The 14,685-nt window shown below is 47.3% G+C and overlaps 1 protein-coding gene across 2 annotated transcripts; it reads left to right on the top strand.

Moving 5' to 3' along the window:
* The first annotated feature begins 640 nt into the window (after nt 1-640).
* Nucleotides 641-14,085, top strand: paqr6 (progestin and adipoQ receptor family member VI). Of its 2 annotated transcripts, none has more exons than XM_076043203.1 (8): nt 641-802; nt 8,034-8,305; nt 9,367-9,494; nt 9,674-9,879; nt 10,798-10,924; nt 11,458-11,554; nt 12,005-12,149; nt 12,852-14,085. In XM_076043203.1, the coding sequence occupies exons 1-8, from the start codon at nt 787-789 to the stop codon at nt 13,124-13,126; spliced, it is 1,266 nt and encodes a 421-aa protein (XP_075899318.1). In that variant the 5' UTR covers nt 641-786; the 3' UTR covers nt 13,127-14,085. The 2 variants fall into 2 exon arrangements, with proteins under 2 accessions (XP_075899318.1, XP_075899317.1); XM_076043202.1 differs by lacking the exon at nt 641-802 and adding an exon at nt 5,624-6,055.
* Nucleotides 14,086-14,685: the final 600 nt, after the last annotated feature.

The raw sequence follows: 14,685 nt of genomic DNA, 5'->3' as shown, positions 1-14,685 counted from the left end.
TTTGTGTGCCCTTATTGCAGCCGGAAATTGTGCAACGTCTGGATGCGACTGCAAAATATTTTTATTTTTTTTACACCACAGCAGCAGCTTAAATTCACTCATTAGTTTTTTTTTTTTTTTTTTTTGGGGGAGGGGGGGCGAAACTAAAGTTGGTCACTTGGAAGGGGACGAGTTCCGACACGCAGTGTTCCGACTCACAATAACATGCCAGTAGTGAGTGGATGGCCACGTGCCGTCAGTTGCGCGTTTTATGAAACAACCCACAGCAAAAACGTAAAGCGACGTCACGTGTCACGTGGGTCTTTGTGCGTAAACTAATCGGAATGATTGAGAAAAAACAACAACAACAACAACAACAACAACGCATCTCTCGGAAACGCATCCATCCCGTCGTGACACTGGCCGAAGCGCGCGCGCCCCCTCCCTCCATCCCTCCTTCCATCCTCCCAGCAGCCAGCCGCGCGGCGGACACACACATGGCTCGTGTTGTTGTTGCCGCTGCCGCTCCTCGCGCTGTCCACGTGAGCACGAGGCGGCGCTGCCTATTGGCTCCCGCGGAGGACAAGGGGAGGGGGGGGAGACGGTGTCAGGCAGGCAGGCGGGCAGACACAGGCAGCGTAGAGGCGACAGACAGACGGGACGGGACGGGGACGGGACGGGAGGAGAAGTCGAGCAACAACAGGCTGAGGGACCGGAGGGACCGGAGGGACGGAGCCGGAGCCGTCACGGCGAGACCGAATCTTTTTGGAGCGTCTTCACGGAGTTGGGGGAGCGTCTCGACTCCGCATGCCGGAGGGTCGCGGTAAGAGAAAACGAAGGAGCAGAAGCAGAAAAAAAAAATAATAATAAAAAAAAAAACACCTCTCCGTTTGCTTGAGGCGACGCCAACGTTTTTCTTCACGGCGAAGTGTTTCTTTTTTGTTGTTTTGCTGTTTCCATCGTTGTTTCCCCCCCACCACCCTATAGGGTGTCCGTGAACGGCTTCTAGGAAAGTGCTTGTTTTTTGAGGGGGAGTGGTCCTCGCGATGGAATGTTGTTCTCAAACGTTCTCGCACGCGCTGACAGCTCGAGACGGTCCCCCCCCCCGCGCGCCACCGAGAATGAGCTGCATGTGACCGATTGGCGTGTTTCCCCCCACGGTTACTGTGGAGATGTGTGTGTGTGTGTGTGTTTTGGGCCAAATTCCTCCTCCTTGTACTTCTCCTCCTCCTCTTCCTCTTCCTCCTCCTCCTCCTCCTCCACGCTGGCTTTGCTTCTCAACTCGGGATGTTTTGCATTTTTCCATTATTGTGAGCACCCGCGTGGATTTACAGCGTTTCCTCCTTACAGCAGACAGTTTTTGTTCTTTACAGTCAAAGTGATGTTGCGGCCTCGTGTGGATTTACGTGTTTACTGGTCGGCCCAACATTTTTTGGATGATGTCACTTGGCTTCGCTGCAGAAAATTGTGTTAAAATTTGTTTTGTAGACTAATTCATTGTTGTTGTGAAGTCTATGACGGTTGGATGGAACAGGTTTCAGCCCACTGTTGATGGAAAACTTGGTGGAAGCATTAGCATTAGAATACGTTTTCAGAAAAGTATGTCAACGTATGTCGTATTTTCGTAATATTTGGTGTTTGAACCCTTCTTTCGTTTTTTTTTTTTTTTTTTTTTCCAAAGATAGTAAACATTCCAAACAACAGCGGCGTTGTGGCAGTCTGTGACAGAAAAGCTCCTTGAAACTGAAAATCTGCCAGCGTTTTAAATTTGAAGCCACCACGCCCGTCAAATTGAAGAACGTAAATACATCGGTTTGCTTATGACAGCCAAAAAAAAAAACAAAAAAAAAACCCTCAGCATGCACTTTGCACTTGGTGAAGGGAAACAGGAATTTCCTGTCGTAGCACGGATCCAGTGTGTTGCCATTGTCAGACACTGGGGCAGGTCAATAAAACAGTGAGGAGGGAGGAGGGTTTTTGACGTATAGGCCCAACAAACTGATGTCACTCGTGAGGACTTTCTATGTGACTATTGTGTTTCCTCTGTCACAATGTCCCAGCTGTCACATGTGGGGCGGAGGAACTCGTCGACCCATAACTGAGATGTTTGAGGCAAAAAAAAACAAAACAAAACAACCAACACAGATGGAGGTTAACGATAAGGCTCCCAGTTCGGGCACGCAACAAAAGGAAATGTGAGATTTTTGTTTTGATCTTTGCAGGTGAACCAGTCTCCCCCCCCCCCCCCAGCCCCCCCTCCACCGCCTTATCCACCGGGGTCTGTGTTGAGAAGTGTTGCGTAACCATGAGCCGTTCTTTTTTGTGTGAAATGTAGACTGTTACCAAGAAGGCCCGGCCCAAAGAGGAACACCTTTCACAGAAACACGCCAGGGTGACTTCATACTCAGTCCTAGAAAGCGCCTCATGACAGGGTTCAGTGCATTTTTTCAGTGTGACGGGACAAAAACCCAAGAGTGACTCGGGGTTCAAAGGGTTGTTGAAGCGTGGAGGCTGGGGAAAAAAACAAAACAAACCCCTCAGCATGTTTAGATGTTACATTTCGTACATCTCATTTTTTTTCATTTTCTATTTATTAAAATGTTTATTTCTTTTCCCAGCTAATGGCAACACTAAACTATTATTCCATCGCTTGCTGAAATTTCTCTTATCATTTCATGCAACATAAGTGAATGGGCTGAATAATAAGTTCTGGTTATCGCGGTTAATAAGCGCACATTTCATTTTCATGTTAAATACGGTGTTCACATGCAATGAAAGGCCAAAAAAAACCCCACCAAATCAGTTGGAGACAAATTGCATGTTTGGCAACTGTTGTGAGAAGATGGTGCAAGACCAGATGGTGTTTTTGACTGATTACTTCATAAAATTGCTTGTGACAGCTAACCGCAGTGCAGTCAGGGAAGTTTGGGTTTGGGTTACTACAAACTACAGACACTAGTCGCACTTCTGCTCACTGACTCCTTAGGCTGTTGAAAAATCAGTGTCATAATGAGAAACGAATGAAACCACTTTGTGACTTCATGGCTGAATGAATTGCATTGGGTGGTTTTCGCTGAAGGAAGCAGGACGGAACTTTTTTTCTTTTCTTCAGAACTGCGGGATTTGTGTGATGCTTTGCTGCTGCGCTGAACTAAACTTGACCGAGTTGAGCAAGTAGCTTCATTCAGACACTCATTAACTAATAATTTTCTGCACAGTTTTAAAAGTGAAAAAAAAACCCCAACATGAACAATGATTGGTGCCATAAAGAAAACATACTTTGGAGGCCAGTGTTGCAGGTTTAAATAATTCATCATTCAGAAACTGCACAGGACTCCATAAAACAGCATTTTAACCTTCTGTTTGCAGCCTACTGCTAAAAGTGGATTCTAGCCTCCTGCTAAAACTTTATTGGACCTTCTAGATGATTGTAAGGAGACGTAAACAAGGCGGTCTCAGAGGGGCGGAGCCACGCTGGCTGGGGCTGTGAACACTATTTTGTCAGAAAGGATTGTTAGAATGTCGTATCGCACCTTTAAAGTGTGTTGCCTCTGGCTGCCAGGACGTCTCAGTGGTCCAAACTTCATCACCCCGGGGGTGCACAATCAGCTAAGGCCGTCGTCCAGGCTCAACACTGGGCCGCTGTGTCCTGCTGCGTGGGCAACACTCTGCCCCTGCTGCTGCTGCTGCCTGCACAGGCCTCCTATTGTGGCCTGGTGGTCAGTAAAGACGGTCACTGAGAGCCATCGTGTGACAACATCTCCAGTATGTGAGGCGGAATTCACGCGTGACAGGAGAGGAAGAGAATGAGGAAGGAAGCTGTCGATTGTTTGGATGGTGGCCTCGGTGCTGCTGCGCAGGTGGAGGGGGGAGGGGCAGCACTCCGCTATAATCATCTTGGTTTCGAGTCAGTCAAGTCAAATTCAAATGAGCAGAGGTCACTCAGCAACTTCTTTTGCCAGCTCTAAGAAATTCGGCGGTGAAATGCACAATTCTGAATATCACAAGAGGACAAGAGTAGAAGTCGGGGGGGGGGGGGGGAGGCAGCAGTTGATTGGCAGCTCTCCTGAACGAACTAAACATAATCTGGTTAGGATTTTTTTCTCTCTTTTTTTTTTTCCTGAATGAAGCAGCAGATTGTATTTTGCCGGAGATGATTTTGATGATGTGGACATGAGGCCTCTTGTGGCCATAAGCCGAGTGTCTCAAGTAAACACTTGTTGAATGATCTCGCCTCAAAGTGCCGCTGCGAGACAAGGCTCAGTCTGTTTCCTTCATCACAATCTGTCCCCCGGAAATAGATATTGATCTGCTGAGGACGGGGGGCAAGACCTCATTCAGCACTGACACACTAGGCCTCTGTTAAAGTCCGCTGGTAGACATAAAATAAAGAGAATTATCCGTGTTAATACTGTGTAATGACGAAATGCTGCTGCGTTTGGTGTGGCCCGATATGTGTCAGTTCCTTTCTTCCTGTCTGCACACAGTTTGCTGACGGACTTCATGGCTACCGCTTTAAACCAATGTCTTTTGGTGGCATTGAAATACTTTTGACATTTGAATTGATAGCTGCGTATATCTGAGCATTTGCAACTTTTCTTTGTCAACAAAAAAGAAAAACACAGTTATCCCTTTTGGAGACCTTCGGAGGCCTTGAGTGTGCCTGGCTCCGCCCCCAACCTCTTTACTTTAAAAAAGGGAGAAAAACAAACTTTACTTTTTTCTGTCTGCTCTTATTTTTAAATTACTTTTTGCTGTTTTCACAGTGTGTCAAAGGATTTTTTTTCAGACTTCACACTCTGGGCCAAGTGTCAGGCCACCACAGCCCTCAATGAATCCAAAGAATTTAGAATTATCAGACGCCTTTGCCGACATTGTGTGTTTTGCGTCTAACATGAAGAAAGCTTAAGATCTTGACCTCAAACCAAACTATGGGAGGGAAGTTTATAGAAGAAGAGGGAAAAAGTTGAATTTTACTCCTTGGATGCCACAGTGTAATTAATTAGGGAAATTAAGACGGTGGCTTCTTATTATAATTCAGAAATACATGGTTTTTCATTTTTGTTAGGAGTTTATAACCCCCCCGACCGGTTCAGCTCTTTAGTTGGAAGCCCAGGAACAAACCAGAGACATCTTCAGTTTGCAGATGTTTATTTTGGTCACAGGTAAAGTAAAGCAGTGCTGGACTCTCTGGATCTCTCGCAGGATCTCCATCAGACTGAACCCTGGGCTGAGACTGCCCCCCCTCGCCCCCCCCTCCCACCCAGAGGTTGGACTTGGTGCATTCAAGTCTCATTGGCCAGTTGTCTCTGAGGTGAACCAGCCAACCACTCTTCCAACAGACTTACTCAGCTTCTGCTGTGTGTGGTCCCTGAGGTGTGTATCCAGTGAAACAGAGCAAACTAGCAAACAGCAAAGAACTTGTGGTTCCACCTGGCTCCTGTTTATCAAGTTAAAGGTCACACAGTTATGGTTTAAAGAGGACGACCAGTCATCTAAAGGAAACAGAGGCCAATCGTAGCATCATCTATACAGATCTTTGTCTATTCTTGTCTATTCTATTCCTAAATGACCATTCAGCGCCAAGAAGGTTGCTTCACTGTGGTGGAGAGTTTTTTTTTTTGTTGCGTTTGTGTGCGCCAGTGTTTTTTTGCCGCGGTGAATGCCTGATTTGTAGCAGCAGCGTGCATGGATGTTAGCGCTCGGAGTAAACGTGCGCGTGTGTGTTCGGGTTGTGTTGTGCTGTGTGCGTGCCAGACCTCATTTCCATCCAGTCCAGTGTGTGACAGTCGTCCTTTGGCCCCGGCTTTTTCCCTCTCTCTCTCTCTCTCTCTCTCTCTCTCGGCCTCCGGGAGCCTCACACAAAGCCGACTCTGTCCTGGTGGAAGGAGCCGCAGGCTGCAGCTGCAGCGACGTAGTCGGCGGTGCTGTGGTTCCTCCAGCCGCCGCCGCCGCCGCCGCCGCCGCTGCTGCTACTGCTGTTGCTCCATCGGAGGATTGCAGTGCAAGGATGCAACTGATTTGATGGAACGGTTTAACTTGTCAGGTCTGCAGAGGAGTCTGATGAGACAGGCAGGTCAGTGTTTCCAGAGGAATGTGTGGGGATTGTGTCTGATGATGGCGACTGGCTCCAAAAGCTTTTGCATTAATTCATTTTTCAGAATAAATAACTCAATTTTAAACAAGAGAGTAGAGAGTTGACTTTAATTTTCTGGCCCACTTTGCTGTTTGCTTTGGATTTTTTGCTTATAACGGTAAGATGTTTCTATTCTACTTTTTGGATAGGAAAGAAATCAGAAAAATAGTCGGTGGTTTGTAGCTGGAATTGAAGAACTTTCTTGTGTTTGTGTTGTGCATTGGCTCTGTGTTCAAATGGATGAAACAAGTGGCGTCATAATTGAATCCGAGTAAAGAGAACTTTTAAATGGAAGGCGTGGGTTTGCATAGTAGAGGTTTCTCTGTCTGCTGCTGGAGCTGCAGGAGCGACAGCCGAAGCATGACTGAACTGCAGAGTGCGTCGGAGGACCGAGGCTCTTCAGAAAATGAACACATCAGAATTGGCCGAATCAGTGTGTGAGAGCCCGGCGTCCTGGAGGACAGAGCCGTCGACGCTGTGAATTCTAACGATGTGCTCGAGTGAGGAACAAAAGCCTTTTAAGATACAAATTCTCAGGCTGGGGGTGGGGGGGGAAACCCAGCTGTTATTATTGTAATGCGTGTGTGAAACATCCGCCAAGTGTTTTCGAGGCAGTCATCGTGGTCAAAGTTTGACGAAATGTTTTACTTGTGTGAAACCGTTTCAGAGATTGTGAACCCCTTTGCGTCCCGTCTGGTTTTGACTCCCGAGTAACGGAATCGTAAGAAAAGATGCAATGGCTGTCAGTGTAACCCTGGTTTCGGAATGAGCTGAGATGCGTTTCAAGGGTGAGGCCTGCTTCACCGTTTGAGAAAAGAAAATACGTCCGTTTGATTGTTTCATCATGTTCTGCTGCTTTGGAATGAAACTCTTTGAGATAAAACTGCCACGTGCCTGCAGAAACAGAGAAAGAACCACAATTTAAAATATAAAAGAGACTGCGCTGAGGGTTACGTCACTGTCGATCAGCAGGAGAGGCCGCTGATGTGTTGCAGATGAGAGGGGAGGACGCCGTCTGGTGCAGGACGTTCTACCCGTGTCATCAAAAAAAAACACTACACTTCTTTTAACGTCTGCAAAGTAGAATTTCAGAATAATGATAATAATGATCTGGTGTCAGAAGCTGCGAGCCCGAGACCTCGGCTCTTGCCCACATGCTGTTATTACGCGCGTTCTTTCAGCGCTACAATGGCAGCTATTCTCCTGACAGATGTGAGGGTACGTCTCCGCTCGCCACAATAGGAGATTGTTGTCATTGTCAGCCTGTGGCTTCACAAAGGCGCCACACACAAGGTTTTTGCCCCGAGCACGTACGCAAAGTTAAGCTAAAAAAAAAAAAAAACAACAACAACGACGTCGCCAAAAAACGAGGGAAATGTAGCGCACGCATCAACTCCGAGTGAATCTCGATTCGTTGGGATGATGTCACAAAGGTGCATGTGGTTAAAAATGCCAGTGGAAAACCATGTTTGGGAAGAGATCCAAATATCAATAATATAGATTCCGATGTTTTGAATTCCTCGATTTTATTTTCGTAGCCGAGTTACTTGAATTACTCGAGGAATTTTTGCAGCCCTACTGCTAGCTAACTACCTCAATGGGCTTTAACTACTTAATAATCCACAATAAAAAAATTAAAAAAGTATTGGTAATGTATTGGTATGGGCAGTATGAGGTGTGTTGACTTGGCATCAAATCAATGCCAAATGTTGCTTCTATCAAACACAACTTTTTTTGCAATCCAGTCCTGATAAAAGCTGCTTGTACCAAATGACCCCTGCTGGTCACTTGGCCAGCAGCCACCGACTGTATTTTCCTTTGATTCCTCCTGCTTTTGTTATCAGCCGTGACTCAAAACTTGGTCAATCTCATCCAGTGTGTGTTTTTTTTTTTTTTTTTTTATGTCTCACGTCTGCAGTGTTTCCAGTGTGGCGGGGGATCGGCGCCGGCAATGGCGTGGGAGGCGGGTGGAGCCAAGGCTGGGGGCGGTGCCTGCGATGGGAGACGGACAGCCCGGGTCCGAAGCCCCGGATCCCCATCTTTGACTACCCGGTGTGGCTAGTGCGCTGCCAGGGCGGCCGGGCCCGGCTCATCGAGGTGTGCCAGCGGGGGAGGGGCGCCATCCGGCTGCCTACCGACATGCTGAGCATCAAGCTGCCCCGCCTCTACGACATCCACCAGGTGCCCAAGGTAAAAAAAAAAAAAAAAAAAAAAAAAAAAATGGGACGAAAATGACAACGTTGGTTAACCAGTCCACCACCCACTTCTCCTCACACGACGCCGTGACAGTCGCTACAAGAGAATCAGAGCGAGAGGGAGAAAAAGTTTCATGCATGATAACAGCGAGTTTGCCCTCGGGACATCCACATCAACAACAAACACCAGACATGACACAGGCGCCGCAGGTCCTCCAGAGCATTCGTCCATCCGGTTTGAGGCTCCTCCACCAGGAGTTCAGAGTTTCCAGCCTGCAGGGAAGCAAATAGCAGTTCAGCCAGGTTGCACTGAGGGAAAAACTAAAAAAAGTCAAGTGGCCTCGGGTCAGAATCCAGAAACCTGTCATCAACATTCATCAGTTTTTTTACCCTCTGCTATAAAAGACGCACTTGCTGCAGCATCGCACCTCACCGGCCAATTAAAAAGCTGCCCAGCGTTTGTGTGCCGCTGATGTTCCAGACGAGGTGGTTCCTCTCCGGCGAAGAGAGATCCGACACGCAGCCCGTCACCGTCATCACCTGTTGCTTGTTCAGCAAGTTTGACTTGACTCCAACGTGTGACCTTCAGGAAACAAGTTTTAAAGTGATCCAGGCAGTGCGGTCGGGTCTCTCAAGGCGCCTCTTCTGTGACTAAATTATTAATCTGTCTCCGGGCCGGGAAACCTTCACATTTCACTGTTTGGGGAAGGGATATTGACACAGTCATTGCGCTTGTTTGACTTTGCCCCAGAGCTCCTGAGTCGGAGGCCCGGGAGACATTTCAGTCTGAAAGTGCTGCAGCTTTACGTTGCTGAGTGGCCTCTGAAAAATGACTCATCGTAAACATTTATAACATTGGTTATATGAATATCAATCTGTTTTTATGAAATATATTGCCCATGCAGTAAGATTGTGTTGGTGACACCTGTTTAAAAAGTAACACATAGAAAAGAGGAAATATTCAAGGATTTTGAAAGGCTGTAAAATGTGACGAGTTTCCGCCTGAGGCTTAATAAATAAAAAAAACTGAACCCCCCCCCCCTCTTCCTCCCCAAGGTGTTCAGAGAGGACGGCATCATCTCTGGGTACCGGCACCCGCAGAGCTCGGCGCTGGACTGCGTCCTCAGCAGCTTCCAGATGACCAACGAGACGGTCAACATCTGGACCCACTTCCTGCCGACCTGGTGAGTCACCCGGAGGCGGGAGTCAAATCGTGCCGCAGCCGCTCTGGTGAGTTCGGTCCAGGAAGCGAGCGGGAAATTAGAACCTTTAGCCGCCCCCTCCCCCCCCGACCCCTCTGGACCCGCTGCTCCGCCACTTCCCCTGCCACGCAGCCTTCAAGCTCACCGAGATGTTTTCGCAGGTACTTCCTGTGGCGCTTCAGCGTGCTCTGCTCCACGCTGAACTTCCTGAGCGACAGCTACACCTGGCCCCTGCTGGTCTACATGCTGCTCATCTGCGTTTACCCCTTCACCTCCAGCTGCGCCCACACCTTCAGCACCATGTCCCCGGAGTCCAGACACATCTGCTACTTCTTCGACTACGGAGCGCTCAGCCTCTACAGTCTGGGTGGGTGAGGCGGGCAGCGATCGGCTCGCCGTTGCGTTAGTCTGACCTGTGGAGAGTTCAGATCATCCAAAATTAGCTTCTGCTGGAGACGACCTTCGGTTGCTTCTTCCTGGAGGGGAAGTTGCCGGTTGACCTCGTGGCTTTTCCTTTGTTCTAAAGTGTTTGAGGATTCAAAGACTGCAGGCTTATTATTATCATTATCATTACATTTTTTTTTTCTTGATGAACTGCACACATGTAGTGTGATGCAAACTTTAACATTTAACTCTTTATTATGCTCCATTTGCCTGAAATGAGCAACGCATCTTTTTAAAAAGAGCAACACTGGCGGCTGTATTTCAGAGTCGTCGCGTGCGTGCGTCTACACACTTGGGATTACACAATGGTGCATGTGTTTTGGTTGAAGGAGCAGCCAACATCCTCCAGTCACACCATCTGCAGTCAAAGCCCTCTGCAGCAAAGTGTGTCTTCTTTGACTTTCTGTCTTTTAGAAAATGAAAGTTTCAAATTACACTTTTTTTTGTTACTCAAGAAAGGCTGCAAATTTCAGATCAAAAGTTAACTTTGGCGACCCCCAGTGGCTCCATTGGAAAAGACAAGGCTTGACTTGAACATGATTTTGAATGTCTTTTTAATTTTGTATCTATATATATATATGTATGTATATATATATGTATATATATATATATATATATATATATATATATATATATATATATATATATATATATATATATATATATATACATATTTATATATATATATATATATATATGTATACATATATATATATATGTGTATGTATATATGTATAGATAGATAGATAGATATATAGCTATATATATATATGTATATATATATATTTTTTTACCTTTCAGGCCTGCTGCTGCTAATTGCTCTCCTCCTCTGTGTGCTCAGGTTGCGCCATCAGCTACGGCCACTACGTCATCCCGGACAGCTGGGTGAACAGCTGGCTGCAGCAGCACTTTGTCACCATCGCAGTGGGGAACAGTGTCTTCTGCACCAGCCTGTCATGCTACTCCAGGTGAGCGGCTGCTCGCGTCGCCGCTGTTTATCATCGGCCGTGGAAAGCAGGAGGAATTTGTCACAATATTTACCCTTCAGGCACTAAATTCAAACCGGGCCAGCGAGCTGTAAAGTTTTGCTTCAGCTTAAACACAAGCCTCCCTGTTTACATTTACAGGAGGTCAAACGCAGCAAGTCAGGTCAGATGTATGTTGGCGCCAGGAGGGAAATGGAGAGTTTTGCTTTTTGTTTTGTTCTTCACCGTCTTGTGACACTTAAACGCTCAGCTGAAATTCCTAACAAATGGAATTCTTTCGGGCTCAGCTGCCGTTAATGACTCTGGTGTGTTACAGACTCTGGAGCTGCAGTAAAATGTTTTGATTGTGTCTCTAGGAGATTTTTTTTCTTGTCCCTTTATGGCAGTAAAACACTTTATTCCTGCTTCAGGTGTTGTTAGTCTTGCAGATCATGTTTGCCCCTAATTTATTTGTCACTTTTTTCTGTCGCCTTTTTTCATTTACAAATATGCTGACCCTCTGTTTGCCTCCGCAGGTTCCTGGAGCTGCAGTTCCCACAGAGGAGCAAAGTTCTGCGGACGGGAGCCTTCGTGGTCCCCTTCGTCTTCGACACGGCTCCGCTGTTCTACCGTGTGAGTGCCTGTCTTCTCCTTCTTCGTCTTCGTCTTCGTCTTCGTCTTCGTCTTCGTCTTCGTCTTCTTCTCCTCCTTCTTGGATCCAGTTCCCGGCCCTGATTTCAGTGCCACAGTTCCCCTGAGTGGTGCAGAAAGTGCTGCTCTTTGTGTTTTCCTTGTTGTTATGTGACCGCTCGGTGCTGCCTGGTGCCAGGCTTCAACCCTCCTGAGCAGGATTTTGGCTCACTGACCCACAAAAGTGCCTGTCGCAGATGCTTGTGAAACAAAAGCCTTCAATCAATTAGCTGCCTTAATGGTGGCGTGATCCCAGCCGGCGGGTTATTTGGGTCTTTCTGTCTGCGGTTTTGCCCCAGTCGGGCCAGGTCACAGGAATGTTCCTCAGTTTTATCTCCTCCCTGCCGGTCTGGAAGGATTTGTTGATGTTGATGCCCGTCGTCCTGTTTGCAGATCCTCCTCTGCTGCGGCGGCAGCTGCAGCCCCAGTGACGCCCTCTCCAGTCACTGTTACCACCTCTTCTTCGCCTGCCTCACCTGCTTCCTGTTTACCTCCCACCTCCCGGAGAGGTTGGCCCCAGGCCGCTTCGACTACATCGGTAGGATCCCGTTTGATCTCCACGTTGGCCCGCTAGGTTTCACATCCACGCCTGTTTATACTGGACAGCCCGTGTTTAAATCTGATCAAATATAGCTTCTTTGTGGGGGGGTGAGACTGGGGAAGCAAAGGCAACTAGATTATTGTTCAGTTTATGTAACAGTTCGCCTGTCGTCCACCGGGGGGCGGCAGGGTCACTCTCAATATTTGCTTTTCCCCGATCCTGAATGGTTTCCCTGCTGAGTGCTGAACAATTGACGCGATGACAAAAAGCTCCAAATCAAACAGGCTTTTGATATTGCACAACGTTAATCAGGACAAAGTGGAGTTTGTTGCCTGGGAAGCAGAGGAGGGGAGAAGGAAACAGCCAGCAAGGGGCGCCGCTGTAGTTCAAGTTTGCTTTTAAATTCCTTCACCTGGAGTTACATTCCCGTTCACGTCTCATTATCTTCATTGATCTTTGAATAGATGTGATATCCATCAGAATAGCCTCAGTCGCTCGTTAGCTTACCACAGCTTGAGGTGATCTGCTCATATACTGATAAGTGTGTGTGTGTGTGTGAGTGTGTGTTTACTCATTTTGAAGTCAAACTACCGGACGTGTCGAATGAAAAGTTTCTCCCATCTGTAGAATTTTATGCCAAACCACCTGTAAGTCTTCGCTGGAAGCGCTGACAGAGCCGACCTTCTCGTCCCCCTGCAGGCCACAGCCACCAGCTCTTCCACATCAGCGCCGTGGTGGGCACGCACTTCCAGATGGAGGGCGTGATCACCGACATGTTGTCGCGCCGGGTGCTGTTCATGGCCCAGGGGGCCACGGCCTCCCTGGCGGGGACGGTGGGCGCGCTGGCCCTCGGCCTCCTGCTCAACCTGGGAGTCATCGGCGTGTTCAGCGCGCCGCTGCTGCGGCAGGCCGGCGCCGCCGGCCCCGCCGCGGCGCCGCCGGCGCCGGCCAGGTGCGAGCGCAAAGAGCAGTGACGACGTGGCGGCCCGCTTTCCAAGTAGGTTCACGTTTGTGCGTTTGAGCAGCAGCTGAGGACCCGATCGCGCCGATCAGGGCCTTTCTGTTTCCCCCGTGCATTTAATTTATTGCGACAGTCGCGAGTGCACTTGAGAGGGAAGGCCTGCTGGGTTGAAGGAAGCCTGCTGACGACCACCAACCACCACCACCCACCCACCACCACCACCACCACCTCCACCTCCACCAGGCTCGCAGTGCCTCGGTGTAGACCTTCACTCTGTGTACAATGTTTACAGTCCACCACTACAAGTTACACCGTCAGACTGGAATGACCTTTTTCTGTCTGCAGGGATCGTGTGCGTTGTTGTCTTGGTGTTTTTTTTTTTTTTTTTTTTTTTATCTCTCAACATTTCCTTTTTACACGTTTGCGGGCCAGAATTTATCACTTGAGTTTCTCAGAGTCGTTCTACCTGTTCAGTTTGGTGCTTTTACACGTAGCCCCGCCTCTAATCTCAACTCTACACAACGGTAGCACGGACAGCGCTGCCGGCTCGCGGTACGTGTTGACTTTCACTGTTAGACTGGAATTGACGTGCCGGCCGCCGCCGCCGTTCTGTTTCTGATTACCTGCCTTATAATGAACCCCACGATCAGCCCCTCGGTGGGGGAGGCGCTTTGGCGGTGAGTAAAACACAGGTACCTATTTTCTACCCCTTAAGTTGCCACGGCAACGCTACAGAGGCCTCGTTGCCCCCCCCCCCTCCCCTGAAGGTCTCGAACAATTTTAATGTTCGGCAGTAATGGCAGCGTTCCCTCACGTTATTCCCTCAGATCCGGTTGGAGCCTTTTTTTTTTTTTTTTTCTTTTCGTAACGAAAAAAAGAATTCTCATGTTTCCAGTCTGATTTATTTCTTGTTGTTTCTAATAAATACTGTGGGATAATAAATATGCAGGAAAAAATGTTTGTTAAGCTACCGGGGAGCCTTGTTGTGTTGCAGTATTTTGATGTATGTAAAGTAACACTCCTTTTATACTATACTGTGGTATATATGTGGGGCTATGGCACTGTTGGTTACCTTTTATTTACCACTCACATATTAAAAAAAGATCATAGTAATAATAGTATTTGCTTATTCAAGAAGCATACATTGGAATAAAGTGGGGTCTTCATTTTATTTGTGTCTAGATCTTTTTTTTAAACGTCCTTGATATTAATTTTTAATTCTTAAAGCAAGGTGGTTGGGGGTGGGGGGGGGGGGTGTTGTTGTAGGGCGGCAGGGGTCACATGTTAAAATTTCCAACGCGAGTAAACTTTTATGTCGCATGCTTTCATAAAATATTTACCTGTATTGGAGAAGAAATTCAAATGATCAATTTCAGTTATTAGAAATCTGGTTTTGTTTTATTTTGTTTTATTTTTTTGCCAGTTGTCATGCTAATTTATGCTATTTGCCGTATTTTATTTCATTGACAGAAAGTGTTTTGTGTTACAACAACAAAAACAACAATGTGACAAGTTACAAAAAATAATTAACCAATAACTGATTTAAAAATGTCAAAATTGAGGACAAATATA

Source organism: Nelusetta ayraudi, unplaced genomic scaffold (assembly GCF_046127955.1).
Source record: "Nelusetta ayraudi isolate G7.1 ecotype Tasmania unplaced genomic scaffold, CSIRO-AGI_Nayr_v1 ptg000074l, whole genome shotgun sequence".
In the NCBI taxonomy this organism is placed as follows: domain Eukaryota; kingdom Metazoa; phylum Chordata; class Actinopteri; order Tetraodontiformes; family Monacanthidae; genus Nelusetta; species Nelusetta ayraudi.
Note: the sequence above shows the minus strand (reverse complement) of the source record. Positions and strands in the feature narration are given on the sequence as shown.